Source organism: Elaeis guineensis, chromosome 7, assembly GCF_000442705.2.
Source record: "Elaeis guineensis isolate ETL-2024a chromosome 7, EG11, whole genome shotgun sequence".
NCBI classification, from domain to species: domain Eukaryota; kingdom Viridiplantae; phylum Streptophyta; class Magnoliopsida; order Arecales; family Arecaceae; genus Elaeis; species Elaeis guineensis.
Window position 1 is genome coordinate 4,533,101 of NC_025999.2, and position 19,201 is coordinate 4,552,301.

General features: G+C 37.8%; 1 protein-coding gene across 1 annotated transcript; it reads left to right on the forward strand.

Annotated features, from left to right (window-relative positions):
• Positions 1-570: 570 nt before the first annotated feature.
• On the forward strand, positions 571-16,969 carry LOC105049208 (uncharacterized). Its single transcript, XM_010928779.4, has 8 exons — positions 571-723; positions 2,466-2,542; positions 8,501-11,782; positions 11,962-12,204; positions 12,311-12,469; positions 13,982-14,140; positions 16,028-16,168; positions 16,283-16,969. The coding sequence occupies exons 2-8, from the start codon at positions 2,474-2,476 to the stop codon at positions 16,541-16,543; spliced, it is 4,314 nt and encodes a 1,437-aa protein (XP_010927081.2). The 5' UTR covers positions 571-723; positions 2,466-2,473; the 3' UTR covers positions 16,544-16,969.
• The last annotated feature ends 2,232 nt before the right edge of the window (positions 16,970-19,201 follow it).

Sequence of the window (19,201 nt, forward strand, 5' to 3'; positions counted from 1 at the left end):
ATAATTTCTCCGACCTAACACTACCATCAACCTCTCACATGACCTAACTTTCTCTATACAACATTATTGTACGTATCATGTGCACGAAATAGCCATGCATACAACCAATATTATCCATTGAGCACGCATTTTAATGCATTATCATAAAAATCTGTGGTGGTAAGTGGCTGTGTAGGGCCTCTTTGGAGTGTTGGCAATACTGCCTCCACAAAGGCACCAAGCTCAAAAAAAAAAAAAAAAAACACCAAGCTCTCATGCACCAATTATCCAAAGTAACTCCAAAACCCACCCCCATCTCAGGGGCATTCTCGGAATCACAAAACCGACTAAGGGCATTTTCGTCCCAAAGTTTACCAAATGTAAATGCGGAGCCGAAGCTCCGCGCTAATACCGCCGAATCGCGCAAGCTGTCGCGGGGGCGTTTCGGTAATTGGAACGAAAGAGTGGGCCCGGTGTGATCACCTCCTCCCATGGGAATCCAAGCTGGCGCGCCGTAGGTAAACCCTTGGGCGGTGACCGTAACCGAATTTCTCTTTCTTTTCCCTCCCCCGGTCCCAGTATGAGCTCTCCACTGCCGGTCACTCGTATAAAAGTTTTGCTCTCCTCTCGCCGTCTCTCCCGTCTCGATTTCTTTCAGCAAACGTCATAAAAAGACGAAGAGAGAGAGAGAGAGAGAAGAAAGAAGAAATCCTTTTGCAAGGCGATCGTCTTTGGATCTCCAAGGTGAGGAAGAGATCTGTTCAAATTTTATCTTTTTTGGATTCTTCTCGATTAGTTGGAGTATATTCTCATCTTTTCCACCGTTTTTTGCCTTTCATTCGCGATTTTTTTGAGTGTTTTTTGGCGATCATATTGGAATCAAGGTTCGTGATCCACCGATGCTTTGCTTTGGTTTCTCGTGGATGATATCTTCGTTACTTTGGTTAGTTTTCGATCTAGATAGCAGGGTTTTTCTTGTTGGAAACTATGATCCGATCTATCGTTGTATCGATAGTTATGGCTTACCTATTGATCATATTAGTTATCTTGTAATAAAGATCGGATAGTTTCGTGCCTTCGAAATCTCTTAGTTGTTATACTTCCTTTAATGCTTTTTTTTTTTAATTTTTTCTTTTGGAACTTTTGAATTGATCTTCGAATATTTTTTTTAAGAAGCTCGAACAGATTGGATCTCGTCGATGGATAAAAAAAATCAATTTAATTGGAAATTTTCTCTATTTTTCCAGTAGTCGCAACTATTGTTCCTGGAATATCCTTGCCTTTTTCTAGGACTGGGACATCTCCACTGTATCGACCTTCCCAAAAAGACCCCGTGCGAACTTTCCAGTTGGCCCTCGATTAGCTTTTCCATCGCATTTAGACCTTTTCGTTCCCAAAATGCTCCCATGTCGGCTTTTTCGTCCAGGTAGCCGAAGCCAATGTTTTTGAATTTTTAGCAATTCTATTCCGTATATGCCCCCCCTCCCCGGTTGGCCGCGAAACGGCCGGTGATGTTCTAAGCCCGGTTCGCTAAATGCCCCCTGAAATAGGAAATTTGCAGCTTTTGTCTTGCTTTCACTTAATTGCGTAGTCCAAGGGACCAGAAAACGGTGGGTGAGTGGCGTAGTTTTTTTTCCCCTCTCCATTCGTTCGGGTGGTTTTATCAATCAACCGAGCACGTCTTTTAAAGTTCCGCGTCCCGTACAAATATCGAATGATGAGTTTGATCTTTGTATAATTAAAAGTGGTTAATGAGATCAGCTACTTCAGCCACAGTATCAAAGAACGTGCTTTGCTGCTATCCAGTTGACACGTGTATACGTAATGGCCATTGTATCACTTGTCTTCCCCGTCTCCCACCGGCATAACTTCCCTGATGAGAATCGGCTTGTACGAACAAATGGCTGAGATTTGCTGAGGAGTTGCAGGCTTCCCAGCACCACTTCATTTTTCCCTCCAGTCCACGTGGCGGCAGGCGATTGGTGAGGTACACGAGGTCATTTGGTGACAGGCGGGATCGTTTGCCAGCCCACTTCCATGGGGTACTGGTGCTGTGAGTGGAGAGAAATGTGGGATGCTGGGAACCAGCACACTTTTTCCTCCAAATTGTAAGCATGATCAGTGCATGTGAATTAATGTGCTTTGAGGCTCACCAGATCAGACAGCTATAATTGGTTATAATTGGTTTATATCGTCTAGTAAATGCCCCTCAAATGAGGTGCACTACATGTACACTTTCACTGTGTGCTAGCTATTTATTTGTTCGGTGGTGTACGCGATCTTATGTCACGCAACGTGTTCCTGCTGGTCTGTTCATAGAGGATGCGTACGTAAAAGCTAGACAGGCCATTTTTTTTAAGTTGGAAATTTGAAATAATGAAATGTAGTCACATGTTTCTATTTATGTGTATGTATACTTTATGTTTGCATGAATTTTGGATGCAAGTATTGGTTGGAGGAGAATTTATGTTTTCTGCATTTGACAGAAGCAAAAATGGAAGGAGGGACAGATACAAGCTCTACAGAAGTCGATGTGAAGCTGCCCAGCAAAGTTGATACAAAGGTCATTATTTTTTTTTCCTTTCTTAATACAGCCAATGTATGATGTGATTGAATTACAACAAATTCTAAGTAATCTTGGTAAGTTATAACAAATGTTGTATGCGTATGGGTTATAATGTTCGGTCCACAGTTTTAGGTTAAAGGGTTTCACCAAAACTTCTTATTTTGGATTTTGATTTCAGCCTGAAACAATTGCTTTGGTTCTTCCAATTCAGGCTGCTGTTTAATTTTTTATATAGTTTCATTTCAGAAAAGAAGAAAATAGTGCAAAGTTTTCACAGAACCTGTAATCTGCATAAATATACGATATTTGTGAGGTTGGATCGTGGGTGGAGTAGTCTCTAAAGAAGCCTTAGATTGGAAAAAAAATGGGCAGAGTTTCCTTCTTTCTTTCTTTTTTGGGTAAGCTTATGCAGATTTTTTAGCATGTAAAATAGCCCCCTGTTGAGTATGTCTATCGATAAGTAGAATCATATGGGCTGTTGGTCACTGATATTAAAAGAGAGTCTTGATTTGATGGGTGTCACTGCATATAGTCCATTTTCTTAGTTTCATGCTTTTGTGGGACTGGATGTTTTTGGAAGACTGGAATAGTTAGTAGATGAAAACAATCTGATAGCTTAATGTTGTTCTCCTTGAATTGCAAAACCTCAGGTGCCATGCTCATTACTGAGACTGTTTTAAAGATGGTATATGCTCCTTCACTTTAATATGGTTTATCAAAAAACGATCTGGTGTTTAGTCTCTAGTGTCAATTTTCTCAAGTCCATATTTTACCTCAATGAAAACATGCTTGATTGGCATTGGCATCCAAGACATTCAATTCTTTTTCTAACTTATCATTATCTTTTGGCCCTTTAATCATCTAGAGGCTATATTCCTGCATATCTCACAAGCTGCATGCTATATCATGTTTGCACTTAAATTTGAAGGAAAAAAGAGTAATCGTGCAAATGTAGTGGTACGTATTTGTGTAAATAATGAGGATGCTGAAACAGTTGGCTTAGAAAAAAAACTCTGAGAAAGAAGGGTCTGCAAAGTAATGCATATATGGAAAGTATCAAAGATTTGCAGGATCACAAATATGCTGAATTCAAACTTTTTAAACTGTAGTATCAAAGTGCAGTTATGAAGGAGTGCTAACTGGATTATGGCATGATCGTGAAAACTTTAAAAATTTCAAATGGCTGTAAAGTTTGATGTAAATATGGAAATAGATTTGGGAATGTTTAGAAGAGAGTGTGGCAGAGGACAATAGGTTCTCCAAGGTGGTTGCTTCCTCAGCAGTTGGGTACTACTGGCGTTAAAGTTGAGAGCATTACAGTAAAAACAAAAGCATGTTCTTTCCTTTCAAAAAGATAAAGGGCCAACTAAATTGGAAATTAAATGTATGCTTGAATGTCACTTCTGCAAGAAGAGAGCAACTCAAGAATGATGTCACAAGTGAAACAACGATAGAAGAAATCGAAAACTGGTCAAATCAAGCTGGCTGGAGTTAAATTTATATAATAGTTGGTTATATGTTCTGTTAGTTTCTTTCCAGATTATTTACTTTGGCTGTTCTTATCGCATCTGCTTAAATAAGCTCACTAGTTTCAAGTTGGGAGTGCTCTGGCAGAAAATGATGTTGGATACAAGATCATTGAAATAAGAAATATTTCAAAAACAGGTGACTTGTTTTCTCTAGTTGAGTTCCAGTTGCGGGGTTGGGGGTGCACAATAAATATATGAGTTTACAGGAATGTTTCTAAGATGATGATTAATGTGATCCAAAAAGTATTGAATTATTTTTCAGATTTTGCTGGATAAAGAAGGATTATTAGATGCCTTGTCAAAATCCTAATTAAATCATCCAAATTTCTTCTCTAGCAATTCAAGGATACCTCATTATAGGTTCTAACTGTATGTGTTCTGATCATGAATTTATACTCTACTAGATCCAGCTGCATTAGATTGCAGTAGAATGTATTTTCAAGATATTGATTCACTTGATCTCAAAAAGGAGATGTATGTCCATTGGGTTATCAGGGAGAAATAATTATCAAGGATAGCATGAAATGAAAGACATCTACGTTGAAAAAGGCATGGATGTCAGAGGTGATACATGGTCTAGAAATAGAAACGGAATATCACTAGATTCTTTCAATTATTAGAATGACAGATATTTTTGAAGCCAGTAGGGGTGAAGGGATGGTGATGAAAAGGCAAAAAGGCTTGGAGGTCTATATTTGTTTATATGATATATATTTTGGTATTTGATAAGAAAAAATCTATAGTCTTCTTTTTTAAGATGAATCATCTGAAGGTGGTCCCAAAGGTCACACAATCAACATTGAGATTTTAATATAGATCTTTATTTCCTTGGTTTGTATGTTATGAAGCTAATTTGGTCTTATAAGATATGATTATCTAGGGCGTGTTTCAGATGGCAGTTGACCATGGTGGAAGAGGTGGAGTCTCTTGAGTGAAAATTGTCAAATTTGATGACATTGTGATGTAATACGTTGCATAACATAGGTCCTTGGCAAAATTCAAAAATCTTGAATTAATGCTTTCTTTCTAGGTCCTTATATTGAACTAGATCTTTTGTTTCCAATGGAATTTTGTGGAATAAAAATAATATATTTTATAATTAGGATAAAGATGACTTAAGGAAAACAAAAGAGGATTTTCTTAGAGAAAATATTAAACATACAGGCCACTAGATCAAACTTAAAAGATATAAGGGCACATTTGGTTGGGGGAGTTGAACTCTAGAATGGAAAAGGGAATGAGTGACTCCCATTCTAGCCATTTGGTTGGGGGGTCCCATTTCTATTTTGATTTCGGGATGGAGGGGATTGGAAAATCGAGGGGGGGGTGTGTTGGATTGAAATGCTCCAATCCCCATTCTCCCCTAGGATTCAAATTCCAATTTCGGTCATGAACCAAACACATCGCGGGATATGGCCATTGCAATTCTCATTTAAATCATTTTGATTTTGATTCCAATTTTGGTTGTGAACCAAATGCGCCCTAAGTTCTTATTACCATTTTATAAAATAAAAATGAGAAAAAAAGGACTGAAAGAATACAATTGTAGTCCAATCCTCCAAAACTCGTTGTTATAACCAGTTGGTTATATGCTTTTCTTTTTGTGGAGGCCATACTTCTCTGAAACTAAGAAGATTAATCTTCTATACTAGATGGATTTTAAGAGCCTTCTAAATATTACAAAGATCTCTTCTATCACTAATGTTTCCAAGGGAATTAGTAAGAATTAAAAAGTATCACTTGCTTTTGTAGAAGGTGAGCCTTGGTGCAATAGTAAGGTTGCTCCATTGTGACCTAGGTGTCATAGGTTCAAACATGAAAATAACATCATGCAGGGGTAAGGCTACATCAATTTGATCCTCCCCAAACCCTTTAGTTGTGAGAGCCTCATGTACTAGGCTGCCCCTAACCCTACTAGAAACTTAGCAAGTGGAAAAGTGCAACACTTGATAAAAATTTTTACAAATTGGGCCCCGCTATTGATTGAATAGCAACTTTGGAAGGCTTTCTTAGGGTACCCAACATTCCTTTATCTTTCCATCTCATTTACACCACGGTGAGCAAAAAAATGAATAAAGGCTTGTTCGTTTGCCATCATAAAAAATCATAGAAATCATGAACATCATTTGGGCCAAGATTTAAGATTGAATTTAAATTCTTTTCCTAAAAGGTTGATGCAATTAACATTCAGATATTCCTGTTTGAATGGTGATGAGCCACAAAATTACTAGCGTTGGGGATTATAATGTTGGGTTTGCCTTGGTGGCAAGAAAATATTATGAAATCATTTTTAGTCCTCTTGTGATAACTTATGTCCTATTGATTGTCTTAGAAATTTACCCAATCTAATCCTGTTCGCCCTCCTTCACCGAGTTTGTTCTTTGACTACATCATTTCAAGCCTCTGATTTGGAAGAAGTTGAGAACCTCATAAGCATCAGATCACCTGGATAGATTCTTAGGAGCTTTGGTGAAGTAGTAGATAATTTAACAAGCTATTAATAAGATGAACAAGGATGCATATGAGGACCTTGTGATGGGTGTTAACTGAAACTAAGAGATAAGAGAGCCTTGTTTCCTGCACTAGGCTTGACTCAGTTGAGCCTGACTTTGGGCATTGTTTAAAACTAAGAGTTGAGTGCCTTAACTATAAGATTGGACCCAGGATTCTATTTAAGCTCTACTTGAAGCATGTAAGAGGAATATATGATGTGCCAAATAACGTTCATCACATCTTTTTTTTTTTTTTTTTTGATGAAAAGGGAAGCAGGTGAACTGCCACCCTCTTTTTATTGAACAGAATAATTACAGAATGTGTGCAGAAGGAAAAAGACTAATGTTCATCACATCAAGATAACATGTTTGGCACATAAGAATTATTTATGGCATGCTAAAAGAGATAGATTGTTTACCAACTGGACCTTGTAGGAGTTGCTTCTTCTTTCAATTTTAAGAATTTTTATTGAGAAAACCATGGGATGTATTTGAAGCGTTCATTTTGTTCCTAAAGGTCACGGCAGCCACCTTTGGCAGTCTTGGGCCCAAGCTGCCATGCCATGGACCTCGGTGCCCTGGCATAGGATTTAAACACATGGCAGGTGATATGGTAGGCCTTGACTAAACGTTATAGGTGGTATGGCGGGTTCAAGTGAGCTTCATAGGCTGATGGTGCTTGAGCCAGTTTCCGAGTGGATGTTTTTCCATTTTTTATGGACAATCGTGTAGCAACAAAGGATTTCAGAATTATTCTTAGTCAAGAGTTGGCTGACTTTGCTGGACTGGACTTCAGTCTTCTGAATTTACCACATTGCCTTCCACTATTTAAGTTATAGAAATCCCCCTCACAGCACAAATTGTTATAAGAAATCGTTTTAACATTTTCACCCTATGATTCTTCTCAAGAAAACATTTGCACAGTATGATCAGATCCAGTCTGACAAATACATTGTTAGGGCTAAATGTAAACTGATAAGATAATGCTTGGATGAGTAAAATGAAAAAGATGCACAGCTCAAGTAATTAATGAACATGAATACGAATGTATTTGGTTTGTGCAGAATGTAGGGCATCACAATTCATTCACTGGATTGCTCTCCAGAATGTCAATAGTTGGGTATTGATAGCTCCAGACAGTAAGATAAAGTTTCTGATCTTGTCACCAGGTTCTGCCGAATCAAACAATGCTCACCTTTATCTGATGAAACTATTTGCTGGAGATCATTATTATTCAAGGTGGCATTATGAAACTCACGAAAGATGTATTAGGGCCACACATAAAATTTGTCAACTTTGTTATGATGGGGCATACATACGTGCAAATACTTTGGAAGTTATTAGAGCGTGTCCTTTTCAACAAAGCTTTGAGTCTAAACAGACTAAACTTATATAAAGATATGGCACCTATGACCAGAAACTTGTCTCTAACTATCATGATCTTTGGCATTGTAAGCATCAATTGCTTCAATAGGAGTTATTACAGGGAAAAATTGTTGTGGTCTCACATAACTCAGATCTGACTGTAGACCATGGCAAATCCTTACTTTGTTTCCTTCATTCTTTCTCTTTTGAAGGAAGCAGTTGTTTAGACAACTCTTTGTTGTTCTCTGCTTCCAATATCTCAATGAATGAAAACTTATGAGCATCATGGATGCTGTGAAGTTTTACATCTTGGAAACAGGCAATGAATTTAGATGCACAAGCAATATCACATGATTGATTCGTGCCTCTTTATTACTCTTGCTAAGTTTTTATACATGATGTCTAGATAAGTTCAAGGGAAAATACAAGAAACCTCTTATATTGTTGAGCACCATTATCTAAACTTTGTCAAAGATAGCTAATTTTAACTTGAATATGACTGCACAAAATCATATAAAATAAGCATTATTAGAATCATGCCTGTTATTTCTAACCAAGATCTCATACAGGTAGATGAAGGTGAAAGAGAACTTCTAATCAATGGTGATCCACACCTACAAAGGAGACAAGGAAACAAAGAAGAAGAAGAAGAGTCTGCATCTGATGGGGAATTCATAAAAATAGAGAAGGAACAAATAGAAGTAAAAGAGAGTCGCCACCCACTCAAACCAATAGCCGAAGTAGAAGAAACCCCACATGGTGCTAATCTGGATTTGCTAGCGATGGAGGAGAAAATAAGAGCACTTGAGCTCCAGCTTGAAAGTGCAGCTAAAGAACTACAATGTTCGGAATCTGAAAAATCCTTGGTAAAATCTGAGGTTGACCTAGCTAATGAGAGATTAGAGAAGATGGACAAGCATTGTAAGGAACTTGAACTTGACCAGAAGAGAATGAAAGAAAAAATTTTGGAAGCTGAACGGAAGTATACTTTGCAGCTTGAATCACTCCAAGAAGCATTGAGATCGTCAGATATGAAGCATGAGGAGCTAGTTGATATAAAGAATGCATTTGATGGATTGTCTGTGGAGCTGGAGAGCTCGAGAAAGAAGATAGAGGAGCTTGAAGCAGAGTTGGTGTTGTCAGCAGGTGAGGCGCGTAAATTTGAAGAACTTAGCAATGAGAGAAGTTCACATGCAGAATTAGAATCAAAGAGAGCCTTAGAGTTTGAGAAGATGCTGGAACTGGCAAAAGGGAACGCAAAGGAGGTGGAAGACCAGATGGGTAATTTGCAAGAGGAGATGAAGGGACTCTACAATAAGATTGCAGAGAGTCAGCAAGTTGAAGAAGCGCTAAGAAGTACTGCACTGGATCTTTCAGTGGTTCAGGAAAATTTGGAGCTTTCAAAATCACAAGTAACAGAGTTGGAGCAGAAGCTTGTTTCTAGTGATGCTATTATTTATGGACTGAAAGAAGAACTACAACTCCGTAAGGCTTCTGAACAACAGATGAGAGAAAATGTGCTTGAATTAGAAAGTCTGCTTTCTGCCACTAATAATAATCTCCAAGCAAAGCTTGTGGATTTGGAGAAAGTGGAGTTCAGGCTTCAAGAGCAGATGGAGGAAAGGAAAACGATCGAATCTATCTTTGAAAACCAAAAGATTCAGATATTAGCTTTGCAGGAGGAATTGGCTAAGTTGACAGGAGAAAGGGAAACTCTTCAAAGTGCTGTGGCTGACCTTAACTCCAAATTGACAATGGAGGAGGAAACTCGCAGACATTTAGAGGCCAAGCTGAATCTTGCTGAACAGAATTTTACTAGAACAGACATGCTTCTCTCACAAGCATTGTCATATAAAGAGGAGCTTGAACAAAAGCTGGAATCTCTGGAAGGGTTCCATCAAGAGTCCAGAATAGCCACTGAGACTGCAACTAAGAGAAACCTTGAGCTTGAAGATTTAATACAGGCATCAAATGCAGCAGAAGAGGGCCTGAAGGCACAACTGCAGGAGACTGAAATGAGATTATCATCAACTGAAAAAAAGAATATGGAGCTTGAGCAGCAACTAAACTTTGCAGAAGTGAAATGCATTGATGCAGAAAGAGAAATTAAAGAACTCGGTGAGAAAATGACAGAGCTCACCACCTTGCTAAAAAACGCCGAAGAGGAAAGTGCACTGTCAAAATGCCATCTCCAGACTTATGAAGATAGGATCCGCCAGTTGGAATCATCTTTGAGCAACTCTTCTTCTAGAAACTCACAGCTTGAACAGGAGTTGAAGGATCTTGCTGAAAAATGTGCAGAACATGAGGATAGGGCTACTGCTACACATGAACGCAGTCTTGAACTGGAAGCGTTGGTTAATGTATCTCATTCCAAAGCAGAGGATGCTGGAAAGAAAGCTGGTGAATTGGAGCTATTGTTGGAAGCTGCTAACTACCGAATACAGGAACTAGAACAACTGCTGAGCAGCACAGAGGCAAAATTTAGGAATGCTGAAGCAGAATCAAAGCAGCATGGATGCAAGATTTCTGAGATTTCTGCAGAACTGGAAGCATTCCAGACAAAAACAGGAAGTCTTGAAGCTGTGATTCAAGCTGCAAATCAAAAGGAGAGGGAGTTGACAGATATGTTGAACATAGTTACTGCAGAAAGGAAGAATCTTGAAGACTCAACCAATGTTTCTGGTCAAAAGCTATTGGAAGCTGAAAGTTTGATTCTGGTCCTGCAAAATGAGTTAAAATCTGCAGAAGAGAAACTTAAAAGTGTTGAGAAAGAACTTGAGGCTTCAGGTGTTAGAGAGAACGAGATACTGGAGAAGTTTAGATCTGCTGAAGCAAAGTTAGAGCAACAGCATAAAGCAGCAGAGCAAGCTATTGCAAGAAACTTGGAGTTAGAATCATTAAATGAGTCTTTGGTCAAAGATTCAGAATTAAAACTCCAAGAAGCGGCCATAAGCTTTGCTCAAAAGGAAACTGAAGCTAAGCAATTGAATGAAAAGTTAAAGTCTCTTGAAGAGCAGATGGTATTTTATCAAGATCAGGCAGCTGAGGCGACTGAAAAGGTGACATCACTAAAAGCAGAATTGGAGACAAATGCCATAAAATTGGTTGCTCTTCAGAATACTTTTGAGGAACTCAATCAGAAGATCTCAGAAGCAAATCTAAAACTTGAACAGTCAATTTCTGAGAATGCATTGTTAGCTGGGACAAACTCTAAGCTCAAGGAGGAGCTGGAAGCTCATCAGTGCAAGGTTAATGAACTTCACGAGTTGTTGAATTGGATACATGTGGAGAAGGAGGCGACTGCTGAACAACTGGATTCTCATGTGAAGACCATAGCAAAATTAACTGAGGAACATTCAAGAGGCTTGGAACTTCAATCTGCAACAGAATCCCGTATTAAAGATACTGAAGTCCAACTGCATGATGCTATCGAGAAGTTTACACAGAGAGATTCTGAAGTCACAAACTTGAATGAAAAACTTCTTGCGCTGGAAGCTCAGCATAAAACTTTTGAAGAGCAGGCCAGAGAAACGGCTATTGTTGCAGAAAATCAGAGGGTTGAGCTGGAGGAGACTCTGTTGAAATTACGGAATGTGGAAGCGCTTGCTGAGGAAGTGCAGAGAAAGGCTGATCATTTCAGATCTGAGAAAGAAGGTTTAGAAAGTACAAATCTGAGTCTGTCTGAGAAGCTGACAGCATATGAGACAAAAATAGATGAGTTACAAACAGCATCCAAAGTAACCATTGGAGAAAAACAAGAGATGTCTTTACAGCTTCATTCTTCAAGGAAAACAATAGAGGATCTGATGCAACAATTTGATTCTGAGAAAGAGAAGCTCCAATCCCAGGTTAGCATGTATATCCGTTCATAATTTTCTGTTATATCTTTAGAGAGTCAAACGTATGGATATTGATATTGAAATTGAAGCCAATCATATGACTCTAAGAACATGTTACACCATATAAAGTGTTTATACAAAAGCACCAGCACAAGAGAAATATATCAATATAAGATGTGTTATTGCAGATCACCTCTGTTATGGAAGAAAATAACATGCTCAATGAAATGTATCAAAATGCTAAGAAAGAACTTGAAACAATTATAGTCCAACTGGAAGAACAAGTGAATGCACAGAAAGCAAATGAAGTCTCTCTCAATGCTGATCTGGAAAATCTCAAGGCAGAAGTAGCTGAGAAATCTATGATTCAATCAAAGATTTCACAACTTGAGCAACAACTGTTGATGGCAGAGTCCAAATACATGGAAAAGGTATTCTTTTATTTTAAAACTAGTTCTTGTTTTGAAAAGATGTAGGCTTATAACTAGAAAGGTCAGCTACTGAAACTGTTTTTTTCATGAGTATCTGTCTTTTCAGATTGAAAGCATGCAGTTGGCAGCTGCTGAGAAGGAAGTAGTGCTAACTTCTAAATTGAAGGAGCATGAAAGCACGCTCCTCGAGAGGGATGCCTTACATGAGCAGCTGAATGAAATCCAGAAGGAACTAGATCTTACTCGCAAAAGCATAACAGAGCAGGTTTTTTTTTTCACTATACTGTCAAACCAATTTGCTTTTTGTCTTAGTTGTCTGTCAAATATGAGCAGCTGTCCACTAGATAGAAAGTCATTTTTAATATTGGTGAGTAGGTAATATGTCGTTCTGTTTCTTTTAATCCTGACTGCCTTTGTAGTGTATTCAACAGCTAAGCAGGGCCTTTAGGATTTTAGGTATATATACTAGCAGGATATATGTTGATTAAATTCAAGTAAGCTTTTTCTCATAAATTGAGTAAGGTTTTGATAGGTAAGTCTTGCACGACTAAATGTTTTAAATAGATGAACAAAATTTAAGAACTTTAGCTGAGGACCAAGATTTGTTTTAATAGACTAGGTTCCTTGTCAGTTTTTAATGGATAATATCTAGCCTGACATAGGAAGTACGTATGTTTTCCCTCCTTGAACTCTGGAATTTTTTTAATAGAAAAAACAATGAGTTGTTGTTATGAAGCAAAGTTTATGCCAGATGAGGGAATAAAAATTAAGAAGGAAATTGTCATCAAATGCTTGCAGTAAACTAAGAATAAATTAAAATAAATTCTAATGGTGTATTGTGAGCAACAAGCTCTGCGAGGGATTACTCTAAAACTTCAATAGTAATTGAATGTTAAAGTGGGGCTTAAAAGTATTATTGTTAGAGATAACCCATTCATTTGTCTTGTGAATAAAAGATAGGTGTTGTCCTGAGCAACAAACCTAGGATTGAGGCTAAAAGTTATGTGACTTTTTTGGGATGAGGTGGATGAAAAGAGTTTGGAAGGCATGGTAAGAGTTTGCAGATGAGAGTTCAGCAGGAGATTCAATGAGTATTAAAGCATCACTCTACAACCTAACTTTTAGCAGCAACATATATAAGTATGGCACCACTTTATTGGCATTTTACAGCAAGTTTCAGGCTGCAGCATGTTTAAGGTTAGACTATTTTCACTGAAGGAAAAAGAGCAATGGTAGCATGCACGGGATGTATGTGATTGTAGATAAATAATGATAATGGAGTAACAGTCATTCTGATAGGACTCCAGCCAAAACATATTGATTGTAAATTACAAAATATATGCTAGGGTGGTAACTACAAGGGACTTATATTTGAGGAAGCTTGATACTTGCTAAGATAAGATGATTTAGTCGTTGAGAACTGATTAAGATGATTGGGTCATGTGCAATGGAGATGAGTGATTAGAGGAGATCCAACTAAGAAGAAGGTCCTTAAATATCTGGGATAGATTGGACAGTCGGGACCTAGGAAAACCAAGGTGCAATTGGTGATTAGGATCTGAAATGAAGCCTTAGCACTAGAAGTCATTAGAAAAAATTTGCAGGGAGATATGACACAAGGACTGTGGGTTATGATCATTATTTTATTGTAGCATAAATGTAACATAATGATGTGTATTTTATTATTTCTTTCATTGTTAGTGTTCTTTTAAATTCTTTTGGAGTCTCTCAACCATCAGCTTATAAGGAAACCTGAAGTGCTATTTATTTTTAACAGAAAGAACTGGATTCAATGAAGGAGCTGGAAAGAGAAGCTTCGATGAAGAAAATGCTTGATGAGATGGAGGCTAAGCATCAGCATGCCACATCACTAGAGAAACAAGTTGAAGAGCTTAAGCAAAACCTGCAAATAGCTGAAACACAGTACAAGGAAAAGGTCAATCTTTTTCCTCTCTTAGTGAATTTGATAACTAGCTATCTATAAAACATTGACTGCAGAAAAATTATGAAATTAGATGCCTCTTATCAACTTTTGGAAGAAGGAATGTGTAAAGATTAGGATTTGTGGTTTCCTATTCTCTACTCTTAACAACATACCAGATTTCACAGCAACATTGTGCAATGAACTACTCAAGTCAAATAATATTTCCAATGTCCTCAGCCATGCATTCCAAAATATCTATCGGAATCTCCAAGATAAGATGCGATTTTGCCATCATCCCCTGTATGCTGCTTTTTTATTATACTTTTAGAAGTCAGACAAAATTGTTGTATTTTTTTTTTTTTTTAAATTATGGGCAGCAAGCTTCCTTGAACCTTCAATCCTTAAGACATAAAGTCCATCCTATGCTAAAGTCCCAACATAAATAAAATCTATGCTAAAGTCCTAACATAAATAAAATCTTACACATTTTGTTTTCTTGAGACCCTAGAAGAGGTAATATATTTTGAACTCTTATGGCAAGGTAGAATTTTGCCCAAAAAAGAGTGACTTGTGTCACTCATTACATAGAGAAAATAAAGATTCTATAATTAGTCACAAGTACTCAGGTCAACACGGTCTCTTGACTCATATATCTCTTTATCATTTTTACTTATTTTCATGCATAACGCTATTTTTTATCATATCAAGGGCTAAGAATAGTATTTATGTCAATTTTCTTTCAAAATTTGATAGTCTTATTTAGAAAAATCTAGCAGTAGTGAGAACAAAATATTATATTTCTTTCTTTATTTTATGGGTATAATTTTGACTTACTACTACAGTACAGGTACAGAGTCTCCAATCAGAAATGCAAACAGATGGAGTGATATCCACTAGTTTAATATCACTGTTTAAGAATACTTATTACATGAAAAAAAAAAACTAAAGCATACCTTAAGAAAATTAATTAAATGGATCTTTAACATCTTTAATGAATATCTTAAATATTTATTATATTAAGAATAAGCAGATTTGGCTAAGCTCGACCAGGTTGGGGACTTGATCTCCAGGTGAGGAGAACACTAAAACTAAAACAGGCCGCTAACTCTTATTCTATTCTGCTCCAACTGAAAAAGGAAAAGAAAATGAAAACTCAAAACCTACGGATGCTCAGACTTTTTGGCTGAGCTGATGGGACAATGCTGCAGTCCTATGATACCACATATGCTGAGAATTGCAAGTTGAGTCCCATCATCATGGGGTTTTTGCAGTTACAATCAACAAGGTCTTAGTAAAGATGATAATTGGAAAAACAGATAAATCCTGAATTGCAATATCAGGAGAAGATGGCAGACCATTCTGTAATGGAGTCTTCCTATTGGAGTTCTAGTAATGAAGGTTTGCATATCAAGAGAAGATGGAACAGAGGTTGGTATGTGGTTGTTGATGTGATAGTGGTGGTAATGGTTAGAGTGGGTTTTCGCTATAAAAAAAAACTCAGCCCTTCAATCCATTCAGAGAATCCAGCAGCTAGTGAAATTGTGGACAGCAGTTGCTTCAGATAAAGAGACTCAGGAGATTTCCCCAGATTTTCATAAACTGAGAAATCAGTGTTTGTTTGGTGATCCTAATGGTTTTGATGGTTTGACTGTCCATATAGTATGTTTTATATTTTCTGCATGGATGTTTGTTCCTTCTTTTAATAAATACTCAGTTAGGCAGTGCCTAACTTTTTTTTAAAAGAAAAAGTAATCAAGTTTTGACCAGCTTTTAATCTTTTCCATTTCCTTATTTTCTCTTTTTGTTTTTGAAATATATCTCGGCATCTTGAAAATCTGCATGCTTCAGATCCAGAAAGTACTATAGCATTTATACAAGATACTTGTTTCGAACATGCAGGTTGTAGAAGAAGGCAAGAAACTTGCCATGGTCAATGCAGAGCTTGATGATTTGAAGCATAAACTGAGTCAGACAGTTGATATGGAAAAGAAGATTGCGGAACTTGAGAACGAGTTGGCAAATGCTAAATCTAGGGAAGAGGCAAGTGTAACTCACTAATTTGATTTACAACATTTCCCTTTCATATCCATGCTTTCTACAATAATCAGTTGTCAGAGGCACCTCTCAGCATTCTCAATTCCTATTTGTTTGCAGGTTAAGGATGGAGTTCTAGAAGCTAAATCAGAGAATAAAGTAGAGGTGAAATCCAGAGATCTTGGACTGAATACTTCAACACCATCAAAAAGGAAGAGCAAGAAAAGAAGCGAAGAGGTTCATCAGACTGCACAGACAACTTCTGCAATATCAACCATGAATGCTTCTCCGGAGCCTTCTGGGTTAATGGCCTTTAAATTCATCTTAGGAGTTGCTCTGGTGTCCATAATCATTGGCGTTATTCTTGGGAAGAGGTTTTAGCATGGTTTGTGAATACCTTGCCTTTGTTGTTTATGTAAATCCAGTGTTGTTTTTGTCTTAGAAAGTACATAAGGAGACACCATAACTGCAGCCTAGCTGTTGAAGTTGCGATCGGAATTTAATTTTCAGAATCATTTCTGGGGAGCTTTGATAGTCTTAATGGAAGTCGAGTATTTGAGGTTGGGGATCTCTTCTGGCTTCCGCGAGAGGCTAAAATTTTATCTTGGGTTGGGAATTTATTTTTATTTCATTCCTACCCAATTGCATGCAGTATGGGGACTGTATGCAACTGGCTTTTCTGTATTTGAGTTTGTATTGCTGTCTACTTCTAAAGCTAAGCGACTACGCTCAAGAAATGATGTCAAGCTATTGTTGATATTTTGCTGAAAAGAGTAAATACTGTAGTAATTTCTGTTTGTTGGCCTAGCCTCTGCTCCAACAGGGTCTGAAAGCTTTCTTATTGTCTTAAGATGATTTGCACCTCTTCTTGAAGCGGTTTATATGATCGTCCATCGACAGATCTACTTTGGCATCAGTTGGCTATATTTTTTGGCTTTCATTATTCATCTTTCCATTAGTAGCTCAAGATATAACAACTGATCAAAAATGTCTGACAGGGGAATGATGAAACAAGGGATGGATTTCTATGTTTTTTTGGTGAGAGTTTTATGCTCTGATCATCTTTTATTGTGCAATATGATCTGTTGTTACGGACTGCATTGATATTTTAACCACATGATTTTTAAGGTTGTGTTTGGTACATTGTCAGATAATTTTGTAAGATAATGTAGATTGTCTTCAAGATGGATTGCTACCATTAAATTATCAGTAATATTGATTATTATTTTTGTTACATACAGATAATATTGCAGTAAAATTATTAAAAATTTTAATTGACATATTTGGTATGATATCAGATTTTTGGTAATATAAAATTAAATTTTCAAAATATTCATAGTAATTTTGCTCTGATGCTTTTTTTTTTTTCTTGACGAGAAGCGGCGTTGCCACCTGCATTGCCCTCCCCACCCTTCATTAGCTCTTCCTCCTTGACAACCGTCTTTATGGTGGCCTTTCCCACAAGCTCACTCGTTGCTGCACCCTTCGTGTTCTCGACCTTTGTGTCAACTGCCTCTCTGACGATGTCCCCTGCGAGATGAGGGAGGAGGGGGAGTGGTGTGGGTGTTGCCCCGAGGGAGGTGGGTAGGGGGAGTGCGGTGAGAGTTGGGTGTAGAGGAGGGAGGTGGGTAGGAGTGAAGAGGCCAAAATTTTTTAGGGATAATTTTGTCCAATTTTTTTTTTTCAACATTGCTAAAGAAGTTATAATCTGGATAGCCATCCCTCCCTAAAGCTATCCACATTACCTTCTAAAAAGCCATCTAGATTGCCATCCAAAAAGTATACCAAATATGATAATTTGGTAGGCTCAAATTAAATTATTGACAATCTGGATAAATTACTGGCTATCAAACGCAACCTAGACTTCTTGTGGATAGTAGGAGTTTAAGTTAATAGTTCCTAGAGCCTATTGTTATTAGTCCCAAGATAACATCAACGACTACCATAAGTTAATAGTTCATTAGTTCCTAGAGCCCACTGTTTTGAGTTTTCAAAGCTTTGCCACGCCAGCTCTATTTTCAAAGCTTTGCCACGCCAGCTCGGCCTCGTGGCATAGGAAGAAATAGTGTCTAGCATCTTCACAATTGTAGGAACAACACAATATTTCCTAGATAAAGAGCAGCGCCATTAGGTAGACCCTCCATTGCGAGTATCCAAAGGAAGAATAAAATCCTTGTATGAGCTTTGATTCGCCACACCTAATCTCCATTGAGATCAAAAGTAGCACCTAGCAAGTTTGGTACACCACTTTCCTATCACTCGGCATTCAGACCAAAGTATCAACCCAGCACTGCATCCCATTTCGCTTTGAAAATGCATGGTACCTGCAATCCAACAGCAAGCAAATGATTCAATATTGTGTTCTCTCTATTTCAGACTGCGGGCATGGAATGAAAAACTGAGACGCATTGAATCCTGGACGGCATTGAAGAGGATGACAGAGCGGAAGAAACTTTTTGGCAACAGCGATGAAGAAAACAATGGATCAAAGACGGCAACACAATCCTAAATTTTTTCATATGTGCATCAAATCGGCGACGCAAGAACCTGATAATGGAAATTGTGTACAGGGGGGATCTGATCAACGAAGGAGACGACATACATAAATCTTTCTATGAGCATTACTCTTCACTGTTTGGGAGTACTTCAGACATTTTGTATTGAGGCGGCTTGGGCTCTTTGGATAGGTACAGTCTTTAGCATGGCCAAGAATACGTCGCTGGGACCCGACGGCTTTCCAATATCCTTTTTATCAAAAGTAGTGGGAGATTATTGCATGAGGATCTGGTAAAGGTCATGAATGCTATCCAACATCAAAACACAGACGTTTCCAGATTTAATTTCTCTTTTATGGCGTTGATACCTAAAATTTATGGGCTAGCCACGGTTATAAACTTCAGGCCAACAAGTCTTGAGCACGCCATCATTAAAATCTTCTCTAAAATCCCCCTTTCAGAATGCCTTCATCCAAAGGCGTCTCATCTTTGAAAGTTATGTTGCTGCAACCGAGATCATATCAGAATGAAAAGCAAGGGTGTG